A 17128-nucleotide genomic window follows, 5' to 3' on the forward strand; every position below is an offset into this window, starting at 1 on the left:
GTGGTAGCATTCCCACCTCCAAGTCAGAACGCACAAGGTACAAACCCCATTCCAGGCAGTCCTGTCGAGTGAAGACCAGAGCTCAGACTGAATTCTTGGTTGACATCCAGCGGGATACTCGTATCCAGTGGGTGTTTGTGGCCACTTGTCATTGCAAAGGTTGTGGGAGCCCAAAAAACCCTCCTGCCATATAGGAATAACCACCATCAGCTAATATAAAGATGGTTACAGCCATAGAAGGAGCGCTCACATCATGGCCTGTCAGACTGTGAAACAGCCTGTGAATCCTTCCACAACATAGGATATACAGCACAGAAACAGGCCATTCTGCCCAACAAGTCCACTCGAGCCTCCTCCAGTCTTTCCTCAGCTAACTATCAGCATACCCCTCTACTCCCTTCTCCCTCACATGCTTATCTAACCTCCCCTTAACTGCATCTATACTATTCGCTTCGATCAATCCCTGTAGTAGCGAGTTCCACATTCTCACCACTGTCTGGGTAAAGAAGTTCCTTCTGAATTCCCTATTTGATTTCTCGGTGAATATCTTATATTGATGGCATCTAGTTATGCTCTTCCCCAAAAGTGGAAACACTCTGTATCTACTCTATCAAAACCTTTCACAATTTTAAAGACCTCGATTAGGTCACCCCTCAGCCTTCTCCTTTCAAGAGAAGAGAGACACAGCCTGTTCATCCTTTCCAGATAGATATACCCTCGCATTTCTGGTATCATCCTTGTAAATCTTTTTTTGCACCCTCTCCAGTGCCTCTATCCTTTGTATGAGACCAGAATTGTATGCAGTACTCCTAGTGTGGTCTAACCAAGGTTCGATGCAAGTTTAGCATAATTCCCTACTTTTCAATTCTATCCCTCTAGAAATAAACTAGAGTGCTTGTTTTGCTATTTTTATGGCCTTGTTAACCTGTGTCATTACTTTCAGGTGTTTAGTATATTTGTACTCAGATCCCTTTGCTCTTCTACCCCAGTCAGATCAGGAGAATTAACACATGGCTAAATTGCTGGTGTGGGAAAGAGGGGTTCCTTTTCTTGAGACACTGGCACCAGCACTGGGACAGGAAGGAGCTGTTCCGATGGGACGGGCGCCACCTGAACCAGGATGGGGCCCATGTCCTTCACACTACTCTGCAAGGGAAGAGTGTAAAGATATGTAAAACAAACATGCCAACCTAGAAATTAATTAATGCTTGCCATAAAATAGAAGAACCAACAAATTTATACCTCAGTTTTGCCTCCTGTGCTCTCTTGCACTAGGCTTCGAGACATCGAGGTAGTGACAGGAAATGTTTGGAAAAAGGATCCAACAGAATTGCAAATACCTAATGCAATAAGTTCCTGGTGAGGGAAAAAATAATTGGCAAATGGTAAGGAAAACAAGTTACATATGCTTACTAAAGTATAATGAACCAGAGACACAAACACATGGGAAAAACAAACTAAAAACACTCAAAATTAAATTGAGTCCACACTTTAAGCAAAGTGAACATACTTTATAGAAACTATAAGGTACAAGAAAACAATTTTAAAGAAATTAAGTTTTAAGCATGCTCATCAGGATGATGGATTGGAATATATCTGCTTCAATGCCAGGGTTAGACGAGTACGCTAACTTTTCAAAAAAAAGTGGTATTTCATTTTTCCCCCCCCCCCCTTCATCATTCAACCGAATTAATACCTGCAAAAGGGTGGTTACACAACCATTAAATTAGTCTGGTCATTCTCAGTAGAATGGATAAAACTTAAATCTGTATGGGAAAAATGAATTTCTGCCAATTCTGAAATTAGGACTTTTTCATAAATAACCTTTACAAATTTTTACAACGCATGAAGATTTCCCCAGCAACAGCTTTAGAGAGAGGTCTCGGATGTCATTACTGGCAAATCCTTATAACTAGTCTTGCCTTGATTATAGAAATGGTGATATCTATAAAGTTATAAACATAAAATTGCACTTATTACCTGATTACCATTTACACTGTAACTATATTTCACAGCAAATATCTTCGCCATTGATATGGTCATCGAGAATCCAACTACTGCAATTGCAACACAATCTGAAAATATTCTAGAAAGTAGACTGAAGTCGGGTAGAACTGGAGCTCTCAATCTGAAATAGTGACAAATGTACTCAAATTAGCTGCTCAGCGCTTAAAACTCTAGGAGTGATGATGTTTTTGTGGTGACATCACATGCTGAAAACACACTAAAAATATGGCTTATGACCATGAAGATTGTTAACGGGCAGATACAGGCAGTAAATGTCATTCCGACAGCTCCCACGGAAATTAAAATATAAATCACTGGTTAGGCCTCAGCTGGAGTTATTATGGACAATTCTGGGCATCACACTTCAGGGAAGATGTAAAGGCCTTAGAAAGGGTAGAGAGGTTTACCAGGGATCAGGGACTTCAGTTATGAGGAGAGGTTGGAAAAGTTAGGACTGTTCTCCTTGGAACAGAGAAGGTTAAAGGGTGACCGAATAGAGGCTTTCAAGATGAGGGGTTTTGATAAGAGTAATTAGGGAAAAGTATTCCCTCTGGCAAGTGGGTCAATAACTAGAGGTCATAGATTTAAAATCATTGGAAAAAGATCAAATGGGGAGATGAGAATTTTTTTCACTCAGTTGTCAGGATCTGGAAAGCTCTATCTGAAAAGGTGGTGGAAGCCGATTCTATAAATAATTTAAGAGAGTAGCTGGACAGGTACTTGATGAGGAACTTACAGGGTTACGGACAAAAAGCGTGAATGTGGGATTAAGCATGACTGCTCTTTCAAAGAGCCAGCACAGGCCGAATGGCCTCCTTCTGTGCTGTTTCTAGAAGGGTCAGACTGCAAAATATTGATGAAAAAACTAATTTCAATAAAACCAGGAGAACATTAATAGGAGGTAGAGGAACAGGATGCGCTCCATTCTTTAGTATGTCTGAGGGGTGGAATAGATCTACCCAACTAGTCAGGACTTTGTCAACTTTTAGAAGACAGGGTGTATTAACAGAATTATTGGCCAATTGTTCAGCAAATAAAACTATGGATTTTTCTTATGCCCCTACATATCAGTTGACCGTACATAAAACTGCTACTACAAGTCTGCTGGAAAGGGTCACAGTCTTTGATCACATCTTAGGAAGACATTCAAACACTGGTGGCAGTGCAGAGAAGAGACTGATCCCTGATGTTAAATGTATGAGGAAAGACTGGAGAAAGGCAATCTTACACAAGATAGGGGTGTGGAAAAGGTAAATACAGAATATAACTTTAAAGTAAATTGCCAGAATAGGACAAAGGGAAACAGGTTGAAACTAGTAAAAAGCAAATGCAAGATTACCAAGAATTTTTTCTTCATAAAGTGAGCAATTCATGGAATGAACTCTTGGATAGAGTTATGGAGGCACAGACCCTAGAATTATTCACGATACAATTAGGACTGTAGGTTGTTTCTGGATGGATTAAGAAAGAGGGACCAAATTGTGATCTTTTGTTCAGTATCCAGAGTGGGAAAGTTGACCAATTTTACAGAGATAGGCAGGATCTGGGCACAGATCACTGGATTAGGGATTTCTGTTAGAACAGCTGGAGCTGCACATGGTCCTTTCTTTAAGAAATGCTTATTCCAAATGACTAGAGTCATGGCTACACACAGTGGAGTATATGGAGAACAGACAGAAGTAACTTAAGACTATTGGAAGAAGCGATCAGCTATAGGAAGAAGTATAGTTGCAGGGCATTCTGGAGGGGGAGGGTGAACAGCCAGAGGTCGTGGTCCACATTGGTACCAACGACATAGGTAAAAAGAGGGATGAGGTCCTGCAGCAAGAATTTAGGGAGCTAGGTGAAGGATTAAAGAGCAGGACCTCAAAGGTTGTAATCTCTGGATTACTCCCGGTGCCACGTGCTAGTGGGTATAGGAATAGGAAGATAGAATAGATGAATGCGTGGCTAAAGGGATGGTGCAGGGGGGAGGGCTTTAGTTTCCTGGATCACTGGGTCTGCTTCTGGGAAAGGTGGGACTTGTACAAGTCGGACGGTTTACACCTGAACCAGAGGGGAACCAATATCCTTGCGGGGAGGTTTGCTAGCACTGCTGGGGGGGGGGTTTAAACTAACTTGGCAGGGGGATGGGGTACAGAGTGGAGCTATAGTAGGGGGTGATTTACAGCCAAATACAGAGGAAAAAACCAAGTCAACTGGGAAGGCAGAGCAAATATATGAAGGCAAAAGGGAATATGGCAGGGCTGGAAGGCATTTATTTTAATGCAAGGAGTCTTGCAAATAAGGTGGATGAACTGAAGTTGTTGTTGAACACATGGGAGTACGATATTGTTGCTATCACGGAGACATGGTTGAGGGAGGGTCAGGACTGGCAGCTCAATATTCCGGGGTATAGAATCTTCAGGCGAGACAGAGGGGGGTGTAAAAGGGGAGGGGGTGTTGCAATATTAATTAAGGAGTCAATTACTGCTGTAAGGAGGGATGATATATTAGCGGGTTCCTCTAATGAGGCCATATGGGTAGAACTTAAAAACAAAAAGGGGGCAAGCACTTTGCTGGGAGTGTACTATAGGCCCCCAAACAGTCAGGGGGAGATAGAGGAACAGATATGTAGGCAAATCTCAGAGAAGTGTGAAAATAATAGGGTAATAATAGTGGGGGATTTCAACTTCCCCAATATAAATTGGGATAGTCAGAGTGTGAAAGGCTTAGAGGGTGCAGAATTCTTAAAGTGCATCCAGGAGAGCTTTTTGAGCCAACATGTAGAAAGTCCTACAAGAGAGGGGGCGGTACTGGACCTAATTCTGGGGAATGTAGCCGGGCAAGTGGTGGAAGTATCAGTAGGAGAGCATTTTGGCGACAGTGACCATAATTCGGTGAGATTTAAGGTGGTCATGGAAAAATACAAAGACGGCCCGGAAATAAGGGTTCTAAATTGGGGGAAGGCCGATTTTAATATGATAAGGCAGGATCTGGCCAAAGTGGACTGGGAGCAGCTACTTATAGGAAAATCCACATCAAAACAGTGGGAGACTTTCAGAAGGGGAATAGAGAGAGTACAACGCCAACATGTTCCTGTAAAGGTCAAGGGTGGGACCAACAAGCAAAGGGAACCTTGGATGACAAGGGATATACAAAAATGCATTAGAAATAAAAGGGGGGCTTTTGGCAGTTACAAAAGACTAAAGACGGAAGAAGCCCTAGAGGAGTATAAAAAGTGCAGGGGCATACTTAAAAAAGAAATTAGGAGGGCGAGGAGGGGCCATGAAATAACACTGGCGAGCAAAATAAAACATCTTAGGATTTTCCTTTATAAGTATATTAAGGGCAAGAGGATAACCAGGGAAAGGGTAGGGCCCATTAGGGACCAAAGTGGCAATCTGTGTGTAGAGCCAGATGATGTAGGCGGGGTTTTAAATGAATTTTTTGCATCTGTGTTCACTATGGAGAAAGACGATGCAGACATAGAAATCGGGCAAGGGGACTGTGACATACTTGAACATATTAGCATCGAGAGGGAGGAGGTGCTAGCGGTTTTAGCAGGCCAAAAAGTGGATAAATCCCCAGGCCCGGACGAGATGTATCCCAGGCTGCTGTGGGAGGCAAAGGAGGAGATTGCAGGGGCTCTGACACAAATTTTCAGAACCTCTCTGGCCACAGGGGATGTACCAGAGGACTGGAGAACAGCTAATGTAGTACCATTATACAAGAAGGGTAGCAGGGATAAACCAGGGAATTACAGGCCAGTGAGCCTAACATCTGTGGTAGGGAAATTATTGGAAAAAATTCTGAGGGACAAAATTAGTCTCCACTTGGAGAGGCAAGGATTAATCGGGGATAGTCAGCATGGCTTTGTCAAGGGTAAATCATGTCTGACAAATCTGATTGAATTTTGAGGGGGTGACTAGGTGTGTGGATGAGGGAAATGCTGTGGATGTGGTTTACATGGACTTCAGTAAAGCTTTTGACAAAGTCCCGCAATGGAGACTGGTCAAGAAGGTAAGAGCCCATGGGATCCAGGGTGCCTTGGCGCGTTGGATCCTAAACTGGCTGAGTGGCAGGAGGCAGAGGGTGATGGTCGAAGGTTGCTTTTGTGACTGGAAGCCTGTGTCCAGTGGGGTACCTCAGGGATCGGTGCTGGGTCCCTTGTTGTTTGTGATCTACATAAATGATTTGGATGAGAATGTCAAAGGTATGATCAGTAAGTTCGCAGATGACACAAAAATTGGTGGGGTGGTAAATTGCGAGGAGGAAAGCCTCAGGCTACAGGACGATATAAACGGGTTGGTCAGATGGGCGGAAAAGTGGCAAATGGAATTTAACCCTGAAAAGTGCGAGGTGATGCATTTTGGACGGACAAATAAGGCAAGGGAATACACAATGAGTGGTAGGACCCTAGGAAGTACAGAGGGTCAGAGGGACCTTGGTGTACATGTACATAGATCCCTGAAGGCAGCGGAACAGGTAGATAAGGTGGTTAAAAAGGCATATGGGATACTTGCCTTCATTAGCCGAGGCATAGAATATAAGAGCAGGGAGGTTATGATGGAGCTGTACAAAACGCTGGTGAGGCCACAGCTGGAGTACTGTGTGCAGTTCTGGTCACCTCACTATAGGAAGGATGTGATTGCTTTGGAGAGGGTGCAGAGAAGATTCACCAGGATGTTACCTGGGATGGAGCACCTCAGCTATGAAGAAAGACTAAACAGGCTGGGGTTGTTTTCCTTGGGGCAAAGAAGGCTGAGGGGGGACCTGATTGAGGTGTACAAAATGATGAGGGGCATAGATAGGGTAGACAAAGAGGAACTTTTCCCCTTAGTAGGGGGGTCAATAACAAGGGGGCATAGATTCAGGGTAAGGGGCAGGAGATTTAGAGGGGATTTGAGGAGGAACTTTTTCACCCAGAGGGTGGTTGGAATGTGGAACTCAATGCCTAAAAGGGTGGTAGAGGCAGGAACCCTCACAACATTCAAGAAGCATTTGGATGAGCACTTGAAATGCCATTGCATACAAGGCTATGGACCAAATGCTGGAAAATGGGATTAGACTGGACAGGGATGGATGGGCGGCACAGACACGATGGGCCGAAGGGCCTCTTTCTGTGCTGTAAAACTCTGACTCTATGACTCTAAGTAACCACAGTGCTGAACACACACCTAACCATTTAATAGATTTGATTGTCAGATTCAAAAAATGTTCCATTCCTCTTAACAGTGGAATTTATCAAGTGTGTCATGCAAGTTTGTAATTCCTTTTAAAACATGACCACTGCTAGATCATGGTTCATAGAATCATACAGCACTAAAGGCGGCCATTTGGCCCATCATGCCTGTGCAGGCTCTTTGAAAGAGCTATCCAATTAATCCCACTCTCCTGCTCTTTCCCCACAGCCCTGCACATTTTTCCAATTATGTATCCAATTCCCTTTTGAAAGTTACTATTGAATCCGCTTCCACTACCCTTTCAGGCAGTGCACTCCAGATCATAACTTACTGCATAAAATAAAATCTTCTCATGTCCCCTCTGGTTGTACAACTGGTAGGAGGCTTTATTGAAAGATATATACTCAACGGTGACGCTTGATTTCTATGCACATCTTTATAAATTAAAAATGGTGAGTGGTCTCAAACGTCTAGTGGTAGCGCACCTCCAGGCAGCACCGAGTGTAACATTATATAAGCTGCTGTACTCCGCCTCCCCTTTCTAGACATTTAAAAGTGGCATGTATCTTTATAATTTTCAGTTGTCCTCCAAAATGAACTCTGAAGCCCAGCCAACGCTTCATCCAACTTGCAAAAAATTAAAACCTCATATCCCCAAACTTACTGGGTGAAAAGTTAGGATTTGGAATGCACTGCCTTATAGGGTGGTGGATACAGATTCAATGGTAGCCTTCAATAGGGAATTGAATAAATACTTGAAGGAGAAAAAAAATTGCAGGGATACAGGGGAAGAAAGGGGGAGTGAGACTAAACAGGTTGCTCTTCGAAGGAGCTGGCGCAGACTCGATGGGCCAAATGGCCTCCTCCTGTGCTGTACTATTAAAATATGCACAAAGTTAAACGCATTCACTGTAAAGGGATTATTACAACTAAGCAGCTTGAATGAACATGTCCCAATTTTTCCTCCATAAATCATTTGTTTTCTCCCAATACCTGGTTCTGTCCCGCCAACCGACAATTGCCAGAAATACTAACTCATGACCCCCCAAAAGAAACTACACCCTCTCTTCTTCCCCCTCCGCCACCATGAAGCAACAACTTCGCCCACCCTATACCAAGACTTGGGACTCTCCCCACAACCGTCCAGTGAACAAAAAATAGCCCCCTCCCCAAGAAACGGACCTCTAGCACTCCACCAAGAAGCAGCTCAGTGCGGCCCACTCCACTCAGGAAAGCCTCCTGTAGCACCATTCCCCCACCACACAGCTAAAATCCCTAGCCCAATGTCACTCCCCCCCTTCCCACTCCTCATCACCTCTCCCCATCAGGGTCCAGTTTCCCCACGCTTTCCAACCCTGCTGGACCTAAAAACATGACTTGATCTTGACTGTGTGTGTGTAACCCAATAGAATATTGACAGTTTTATGGAATTCTGAAACTGATGAATAGTTTGGGTAATTAACCCTGTGTGCTTTCCCTACCCAGTGGGTATATTTCCAACAATATCCACTTCATAGTTCTCAGCCAGGTTCATCCCAGCAGAAATACCAGTGCCGATAATCACCTAAGGAGAAAAACACAAGGTTACAACCAATATTTGAATTGGAAATATAGCCATTTTTTTCCTATGTAGTAAAACTACAGCGAGAGCAGCACCAGTACGCTGGAGGAAAAGTTACCATGCCAGAACAACCAAATGTGGTTTGCTTCATTGATCTCCCAGGTCAAGAGTTTTTGATTGCAGTCGAGCCATTGCTTTTACAGAGGGAAGGGTGGGGGGGGGGGGGGGGGGGGGGGGGTGGAAGAAACCAGGAGTAAATTATTGCTGGGCAGTTCTAATGCACCTTTGACTAGAAAGTTCAGAGTGCCATTACGTCAGCTATGGCTGAGAGGTACCACTCGCGCCTCGGAGTCAGAAGGTTGGGGGTTCAGGTTTGCCCCATCGTGCTTGTACCGACTCTTTTGAAAGAGCTATCTAATTAGTCCCATTCCCCTGCCCTTTCCCCCCATAGCCCTTCAAGTATTTATCCAATTCCCTTATGAACGTTTGATTGAATCTGCTTCACCGCCCTTTCAGGCAGTGCCTTCTAGGTCATAACTTGCTGTGAAAAACAATTCTCATCTCAACTCTGGTTCTTTTGACAATGACCTGAAATCTGTGTCCTCTGGTTACCGACCCTTCTGCCACTGGAAACAGTTTCTCCTTATTTACTCTATCAAAACCCTTCATGATTTTGAACATGTTATAGCTCCCCTTAACCTTCTATGCTCCAAGGAGAACAACTCCAACTTATTATCTCTCCACATAACTGAAGTCCTGCATCCCCGGCACAAAATCTAGGCCGACACCCCAGTGCAGTACCGAGTGAGCCCTGCACTGTCTGAGGTGCCATCTTTTGGATGAGACGTTGAACCAAGGCCCTGTCTGCCCTCTCAGATTGACATAAAAGGTCACATGGCACTGTGATCACACAGCAGAGGAGTTCTCCCCGACATCCTGGCCAATACATATTTCTCAACCAACATCATTAAACAGATTATCTGCCCATTGTCTCATTGCTGTTTGTGGGACCTTGCTGTGCGCACATTGGATGCTGAGTTTCCTACATTACAACAGTGACTGCACTTCAAAAGTACTTCATTGGCTGTAGAGCGCTTTAGGACATCCTGAGGTTGTGAAAGGTGCTATATAAATGCAAATGTTTCTTTTATTGGTAGAAATTGCTCGATTCTACAGTTGGTTCACTCATTTGGGGGGGGGGGGGGGGGGGTGGGAAAGGGAAGAGAAAAAAAGAGGAAGACATTTTTTGGGAAAAAGAACTGCAGACAGGCAAAACTACAGCCCATCATCAAGAGGCAATATATTTTCCCTAGTTTTAGCTAGCCAGATGGTGAGTAAATGATATGCTCAAGCAGTCATGTGTAAATAATTTGGGTCAAGGTGTGAAAACTGGTGCACAGCTGTCACAATAATGAACCAATTTCTATACATTTGGCAGAGCTGTCAATGTTCAAGGTAAAAATTAGCAGTTTAAGAAAAAAAAATGAACTTACCACAATAAGTTCCACAGGAATGGGAGCAGGAAATTTAGCTTTGCATCGGGCATTGAGTTCTTTCACTCCAAACAGGATGACGATACAAATTGCTCCAACAATCATTGCTGCAATATTTGTTTCTTTAATATTGGAACACACGGCACTAAAACTCTATAACACAAAATAAAATTAGCCAACAAAAGTGCACTTGAAAAAACTGCAGTGACATTTTAACAAATTCCAGTGACTTTACTTTTAGCAGGTAAATAAAATACCAAGTTGCTGCTCTACCAGAGCCCGACAACTTTCAGAGAAAATTAATGCCCAGGAAGAGTAAGATTCACCTTTGGCATAGAGGAAGAGCCAATTATTGGGGACTTGAAAAGCTGTAGTTTGCACAAGATTAAAAATAGCAAGAAAACAAAAAGAAAAGAATTGAAGGTGGATAAAGAAACAACTGGGCAAGGTGGTTCGATTTTTCACTTCGCCAAAATTGGATTGGATTAGAAAACATGAAAATTGCTTTCTTGAAGGTTTGTAAAAAAAAACACATCCATTTATATAGCTATACTTACATAAACTGCCGACAGTGGTCCACTAAATCTTTGAGTTTTGATTCCCAGAAGGTACTTTAACTGAGACACAAAGACGTGCACAGCTGCAGCAGCGGTGAAACCTCGTATTAAAGGTTCTGCCAGGTAAACGACCACAAACCCAAAATGTAGAAGCCCGAGGCAAATCTGTTTAAGGAAACAAATTAATCGATGGAAATAAGCCAAAGTAGAATAGATTTTACTTTGTGCTGCTCATCCCTCTGTCTGCAGGTGCCTCTGACCTGCAGACAGTCTCCGTTAGCCAGGAGAATGGGACAAAACGAGCAATGGATTCCTATAAGAATTTCATCTATTGCAGCCGCACAAGTTCTGGTCAATGTTTACTGGTCATGGATGAGAGAATCTCAATGCAGACAAATATCAGCAGTCCACAATAAAGCACGGTAATGAGGTTTACACTGCGTTTCTCAACTCAACTTTCCTATTCTCCTGGTTACCTGCAGAATTCCTGAAAGGAAAGCCGTAGCTGCTGCTACTTTAATTCTCATTGCATCTCTTGCCTCATGTGACTCGGAGCTATTCGTTGTATTCATGGAAGAAACAAACATTTCATCAGGTGCAATTTTTACAGCAACTCCACCAACCATCAAACTGATTACTGCAAAAGTGCCTAGGATAAGAAACAAAAAACATCTTCAATTCTCATTAAGACCATCGATGGCTCCTTATATTTATGCTAGAGACTGTACCCTAGTGGAGTTTTTTTGGCTTGCCTCTACTTGGATTTAGAACCATCAAAATATCAATGCGACAATGCCTCATTAGGGAAAAAAAGGTTTCTGCTTGGAGTGTTGTGTTGAAAACAACCAATACTAAATATCAAACTGAACTGATTATCTGGTTTAGGTGCTAAAATTGGAACTTTTCAAGCAAGAGACTGAATAACTCAAGCATTAGCGATGCAACGTTTAAACCAAGGAACAACATTGTACAGCATTTCTTAAGTGTTTAAAAAAAAAATCACAATTTTGCATACATTTAAAATGGGGCTATTACAAGTACAGAAGAGACCAACATTCCACACTAACGAGGTGAGGTGACTGAATATAAAAACATAACATTGGCAACATCACATTCTTGCCAGTATTTACCAAATTCAACAACTGCTGAGGCTGACAAAGTAAAGGAGTTGAAACTTTAAACTAGCGGTGATGCCTCCCGACTGGAATTTAAATAGTCTGGTCTAAATGGGGCAGAAACTCTGCTCCCAGCCCACCTCTGGACACAACTGCAACTTCTCACTGCCAGTGCCAGGAACTGCGAGGCCAGGGAGCCTCTAATGAGCTCCCTGTACTGACTACTGGAGCTGCTTCAGCCAGTGGCCTAAAGGAAGGCTGCATACTCTACTTAAGGTAAGGGATCAATAGCCCAGGATGGACTCGTAAGATGAGAAAATAAAAACAAATAATACTGGAGAATATAGAAATAAAATACATGACTTGGAGAAAGCTATAAATGAAACCAGAGAGAGATTGGTCTACGAATGAGAATTATCCAGTGTAAGCACTCGGGAAGCTCACTAATGGACTGGTTCACCCATTTTATTTATAAAAGTAGCCTCAAACATACCATCTCCTGTAGCCCCTCTACTCCCATGGTCTCAATTACAGACACGATAATCTCCAACCACTTCCTTGTATCCCTCATATCCACATCTCCCTACTCTTCAAACCCTACTTCCTACTACATTTGCCTCTGGAATAAACTCCCAAGTCACTTACAATACATTGTCAAACTTCCAACAGTCTAACCCTTGTCCCGCCATTTGCCACAATACTTCTGCAGTAGTCATGCTCAACTACTCCCTTACCTCCACCTTTGACGTCTCCCTTTCAAAACCACCATTACTAGCCTCCTCAAAAAAAAACACCCTTGACCACTTTATCCTTGCAAATTACTGCCTCATCTCTACTTTTCTCTTCAAAATGCTTGTGTGTTGTCACTTCCCAAATTTATGCCCATCTTTCTTGCACCTCAATGTTTGAATTTCTTGCAACTCAATGTTTGAATCTCTCCAATCAGATTTCCACCTTGCCACAGCACTGAAATAGCCCTAATCGAAGTTGCAAATAACATCCTGAGATTGCGGTGCATGATCCCTCCTCGACTTCTCTGCACCCTTTGGTTGACCACGCCATCCTCCAACATCTCTCTGCCAGCATCCAGGTCTGTGGGACTGGCCTCACTTGATTCCACTCTTACCTATCCAAATTATAGCCAGATGACCGCCAATAACTGCTTCTCTTCCTGCTCCCATGGATTTATCCTTGGCCTCCACCTTCTTCCTCATCGACATGTTGCCCCATAGTGATATCATCCAAAGATACGAGATCAGGTTCAACGTACATGCTGATAACACCTAGCTCCAATTTATCACCAGCTCTCTCAACACCCTTGGTGCGGCAAGACTGCTTGTCCAACATCCAGTCCAGCCATTAACTCCATACCGTCATTAATTCTATTCACCTTCCTGCTCAGTGTCTCAGGTTGAACCAGACTGTTGTCAATCATTCTATTTGACCCCAAGCTGAGCTTCCAACCCTATATTCTCTTGCACAAAGACAACCAACTTCCATCTCTAACATTTCCCTCAGCCCATCAACTGCTACTGAAACCCTCATACATGCCTTTGTCACCTCCAGACTCGGCTATTCCAATGCTCTCCCATCCTGAAACTTCGGCTCAGCTGTACTCTATCCTGCACTCGTCGACCTACACTGGCTCCCAGTCTATAATTTTCATCCTCACGATTAAATTCCTTCCTGGCCTCACCCCTCCCCATCTCGAACCTCCTCCAGCCCTACAACCCTCTTAGAAGTCTGCACTCCTGTACAACCCCTCCCACCCGCTTCAAGCCACTACTGGTGGCCATGTCTTGAACAGTCTAGGTCCTAGGCTCTGGAATTCCCTCTAAACCCATCTGCCTCACCATCCCCTTCGACCCTCCTTAAAACCCACTTCTGACCAACCTTTTAGTCACATCTCAATATTGCATTCTTTAGCTCAACATCCATTTTTGTCTGAATATACTTGAAGCACAGTGGGATGTTTTTCTACATTAAAGGCGCTATATAAATGCAAGTTGTTTATTAAAGCAAAGCAGAAAAATGTTACATCATGTGTAATTTTAGTCACCAAGTGGAACAATGACAGACTTAAACTCAAATACAACATACCTATTGACACATGCCTTGATGTCCCAAAGACCATGTATAACAGGACTGGAAAAAATGAAGTGTAGAGCCCAAACACAGGGGGCACAGCTGCCAATAAGGCATATGCTAAACCTAGAGAGGAAAAAGCATACCAATACAGCTGTAGTTATTTAATAAAACAAAGAATACCACTAAATAATGGAGGGGTGGAGTGGAGATCAAAATTAACAAAATGTTGGTCATAATTCATGGGTCTGTCAAGTTATTGACACAAAATAAAAAATATTTCTCAGTCAACTTTAAGGTGCCAAAATCAATTACTTTAATTGTTCCTATTAGAAGAAAAATGAGAATTTGGCAGTACCATAGGTGAATTCTTCAAATTTATAATTGAATATTTTATGCTAGTCTCTCCATAGATCTTGCCCAGAATATGCAAGGAGGAAATTTGTGTGTAGTATTGTGGGCTGGTTTTCTTTAACTCAGCATCACATTCATTGAAATAATTGACAAGAGGCTGGCGCATCAGTGCTGCACAAGGCGAGATGCTCAGTTTTGGTTTGCTAGATTGGTCATCATTCTTCTTCTTAGGCAGTCCCTCGGAACCAAGGATGACTTGCTTCCACACTAAAAAGTTCAGGTGACTGAGTCCAATGCGGAACCTACAGTCTCTGTCACAGGTGGGGCAGACGGTGGTTGAAGGGGCGGGTGGGCATGCGCTCCTTGCGCTTGCTCCCGGCGAAGAGACTCAAGGCGTCTTCCCGGATGCTTCTCCTCCACTTTGTGCGGTCTTGGGCCAGGGATTCCCAGGTGTCAGTGGGGATGCTGCACTTTTTCCAAGGAGGCTTTGAGGGTGTCCTTGAAGCGTTTCCTCTGCCCACCTGGGGCTCTCTTGCCGTGTCGGAGCTCCGAGTAGAGCGCTTGTTTTGGGAGTCTCGTATCGGGCATGCGGACGATGTGGCCCGTCCATCAGAGCTGATCGAGTGTGGTCAAAGCTTCGATGCTGGGGATGTTGGCCTGAGTGAGAACACCGCCGTTGGTGCGCCTATCCTGCCAATGGATTTGCAGGATCTTGCAGAGGCAGCGTTGGTGGTACCTCTCCAGTGCTTTGAGGTGCCTGCTGTACATGGTCCATGTCTGAGGCATACAGGAGGGCGGGTATTACTACTGCTCTGTAGACCATGAGCTTAGTGCCGGGTTTGAGGTCCTGGTCTTCAAACACTCTCTTCCTCAGGCGACCGAAGGCTGCACTGGCACACTGAAGACGGTGTTAGACTTCGTCATCGACGTCTGCCCTTGTTGACAGTAGACTCCCGAGGTATGGAAAGTGGTCCACGTTGTCCAAGGCCTGGTCATGGATTTTGATAATCAGGGAGCAGGTTGGTAGAGGACCTTTGTCTTACGGATGTTTATTGTAAGGCCCATGTTCTCGTATGCTTCGGTGAAGGTGTTGACGATGGTTTGGAGTTCGACCTCCGAGTGTGCGCAGACGCAAGCATCGTCTGCATACTGTAATTCGATGACAGAGGATGGAGTGACCTTGGCTCTGGACTGGAGGCGACAGAGGTTGAACAGTTTCCCGTTTGTTCTGTAGATTAGTTCCACTCCAGTAGGGAGCTTGCCGAGGGCGAGATGGAGCATTGCAGCCAGGAAGATCGAGAAGAGTGTTGGTGCGATGACACAGCCCTGCTCAACCCCGGTCCGTACATGAATTGGGTCTGTGGTGGATCCATTGGTCAGGATCACGGCTTGCATGTCGTCGTGAAGCAGGCGGAGGATGGTGACAAACTTTTGAAGGCAGCCGAATTTGAGGAGGACACTCCATAATCCCTCATGGTTGACAGTGTCGAAGGCCTTTGTGAGGTCAAAGGCGGCCATGTATAGTGGTTGGTGCTGTTCCCTGCATTTCTCTTGTAGTTGACGCGCGGTGAGGATCATGTCCACCGTGCCCCTTAGTGGCGGAATCCGCATTGTGACTTGGAGGAGCTCGTCAGCCACTGGGAGAAGGCGATTGAGGAGAATTCTTGTGATGACTTTCCCTGTGGCAAACAGCAGGGAGACTCCTTTGTAATTACCGCAATCAGACCTGTCACCAATCTTGAAGATGGTCACGATTACGCCGTCTGAGATCCCCTGGCATGCTCTCCTCCTTCCAAATAAAAGAAATTAGTTCATGTATTCACACCAATATTGTTTCAGCGCCTCGGCGGGGATTCCATCTGCTCCCGAGGTGGTCTTGTTTTTCAGTTGTTGGATGGCCTTTTCAACCTCATGCCAGGCTGGGGTTGTGCGGAGGTGGTGGCGAGTAGCATGCTGCAGGATGGAGTTGAGGACACTCGCGTCAAAGAAAGAGTCTCAGTTAAGGAGATTTTCAAAGTGCTCATTCCAGCGGGCACTGACTGCCTCCCTGTCCTTGATGAGTAACTCTCCTTTCTTGGCCCGCAGTGGGGTAGAACCTTGGGTTCTTGGGCCGTAGGTGGTCTTGACTGCGCTAATGAATCCACACACGTCGTGGTTGTTGGCTAGCTGCTGGATCTCCTGCACTTTCTCCACCCAATATCTATTCTTTAGGTCATGAGTTTTTTGTTGGACCTTGGTCTTCAGGCGTCTGTAGAGCTGTTTTCTTGCTCTGGAGTTCTGTTTGTTTCCAGATCAGGAATGCCTTGTGCTTGCAGCTTATTAGCTCCTGGATCTCCTGGTCGTTCTCGTCGAACCAGTCTTGGTGTTTCCTGGTCGAGTGACCGAGCGTCTCTTCACAGGTGCTGATTATGGAGGCCTGGAGTGCAGACCAGGCGCTGTGGACACTCTGTCTCTGAATCACGGAGTCGTCAGGTTGGTTGTGAGGTGCAGGCTGAATAGGGCTTTCTTAGCAGGGTCTTGGTCATTGGTAATGATGGTCAAATGATTACCATTAGGAATTGTACCATTTATTATAGTTTGCCTCAAAAGTTAATTTTAATGAAAAAGAATCAACAGCATAAGTTATGCTTTGTGAGCACCCCAACAATGCTCACTGATTTCCCCCCATCAGTTTCTAATATTAATGCTTTAGTTATGGCATCGATTTGTTGCCACTCTAAGGTATCTTAATCAACAAAGCTAAAATTGTGTTTGTTGCTTAACGTCATTGAAATGATCCTGAATGACCTTG

General features: G+C 44.3%; 1 protein-coding gene across 5 annotated transcripts in view; it reads right to left on the bottom strand.

The window, feature by feature from the left end:
* slc26a5 (solute carrier family 26 member 5) overlaps window positions 1–17128 on the bottom strand; it is a 90078-nt gene that overhangs the window by 32797 nt on the left and 40153 nt on the right. For all 5 annotated transcript variants that reach the window (XM_086010445.1, XM_086010446.1, XM_086010443.1 and 2 more), the window contains 7 exons: window positions 13999–14109; window positions 11260–11432; window positions 10784–10948; window positions 10227–10379; window positions 8654–8736; window positions 1981–2128; window positions 1243–1356 (listed from right to left, as the gene is read on the bottom strand). In XM_086010445.1, coding sequence (XP_085866571.1) covers window positions 1243–1356; window positions 1981–2128; window positions 8654–8736; window positions 10227–10379; window positions 10784–10948; window positions 11260–11432; window positions 13999–14109 — 947 coding nt within the window. The remainder of the gene's footprint in view (window positions 1–1242; window positions 1357–1980; window positions 2129–8653; window positions 8737–10226; window positions 10380–10783; window positions 10949–11259; window positions 11433–13998; window positions 14110–17128) is intronic.

This window comes from Somniosus microcephalus, chromosome 17, assembly GCF_052327205.1.
Source record: "Somniosus microcephalus isolate GS21.2 chromosome 17, FLI_Smic_1.0, whole genome shotgun sequence".
NCBI classification, from domain to species: Eukaryota; Metazoa; Chordata; class Chondrichthyes; order Squaliformes; family Somniosidae; genus Somniosus; species Somniosus microcephalus.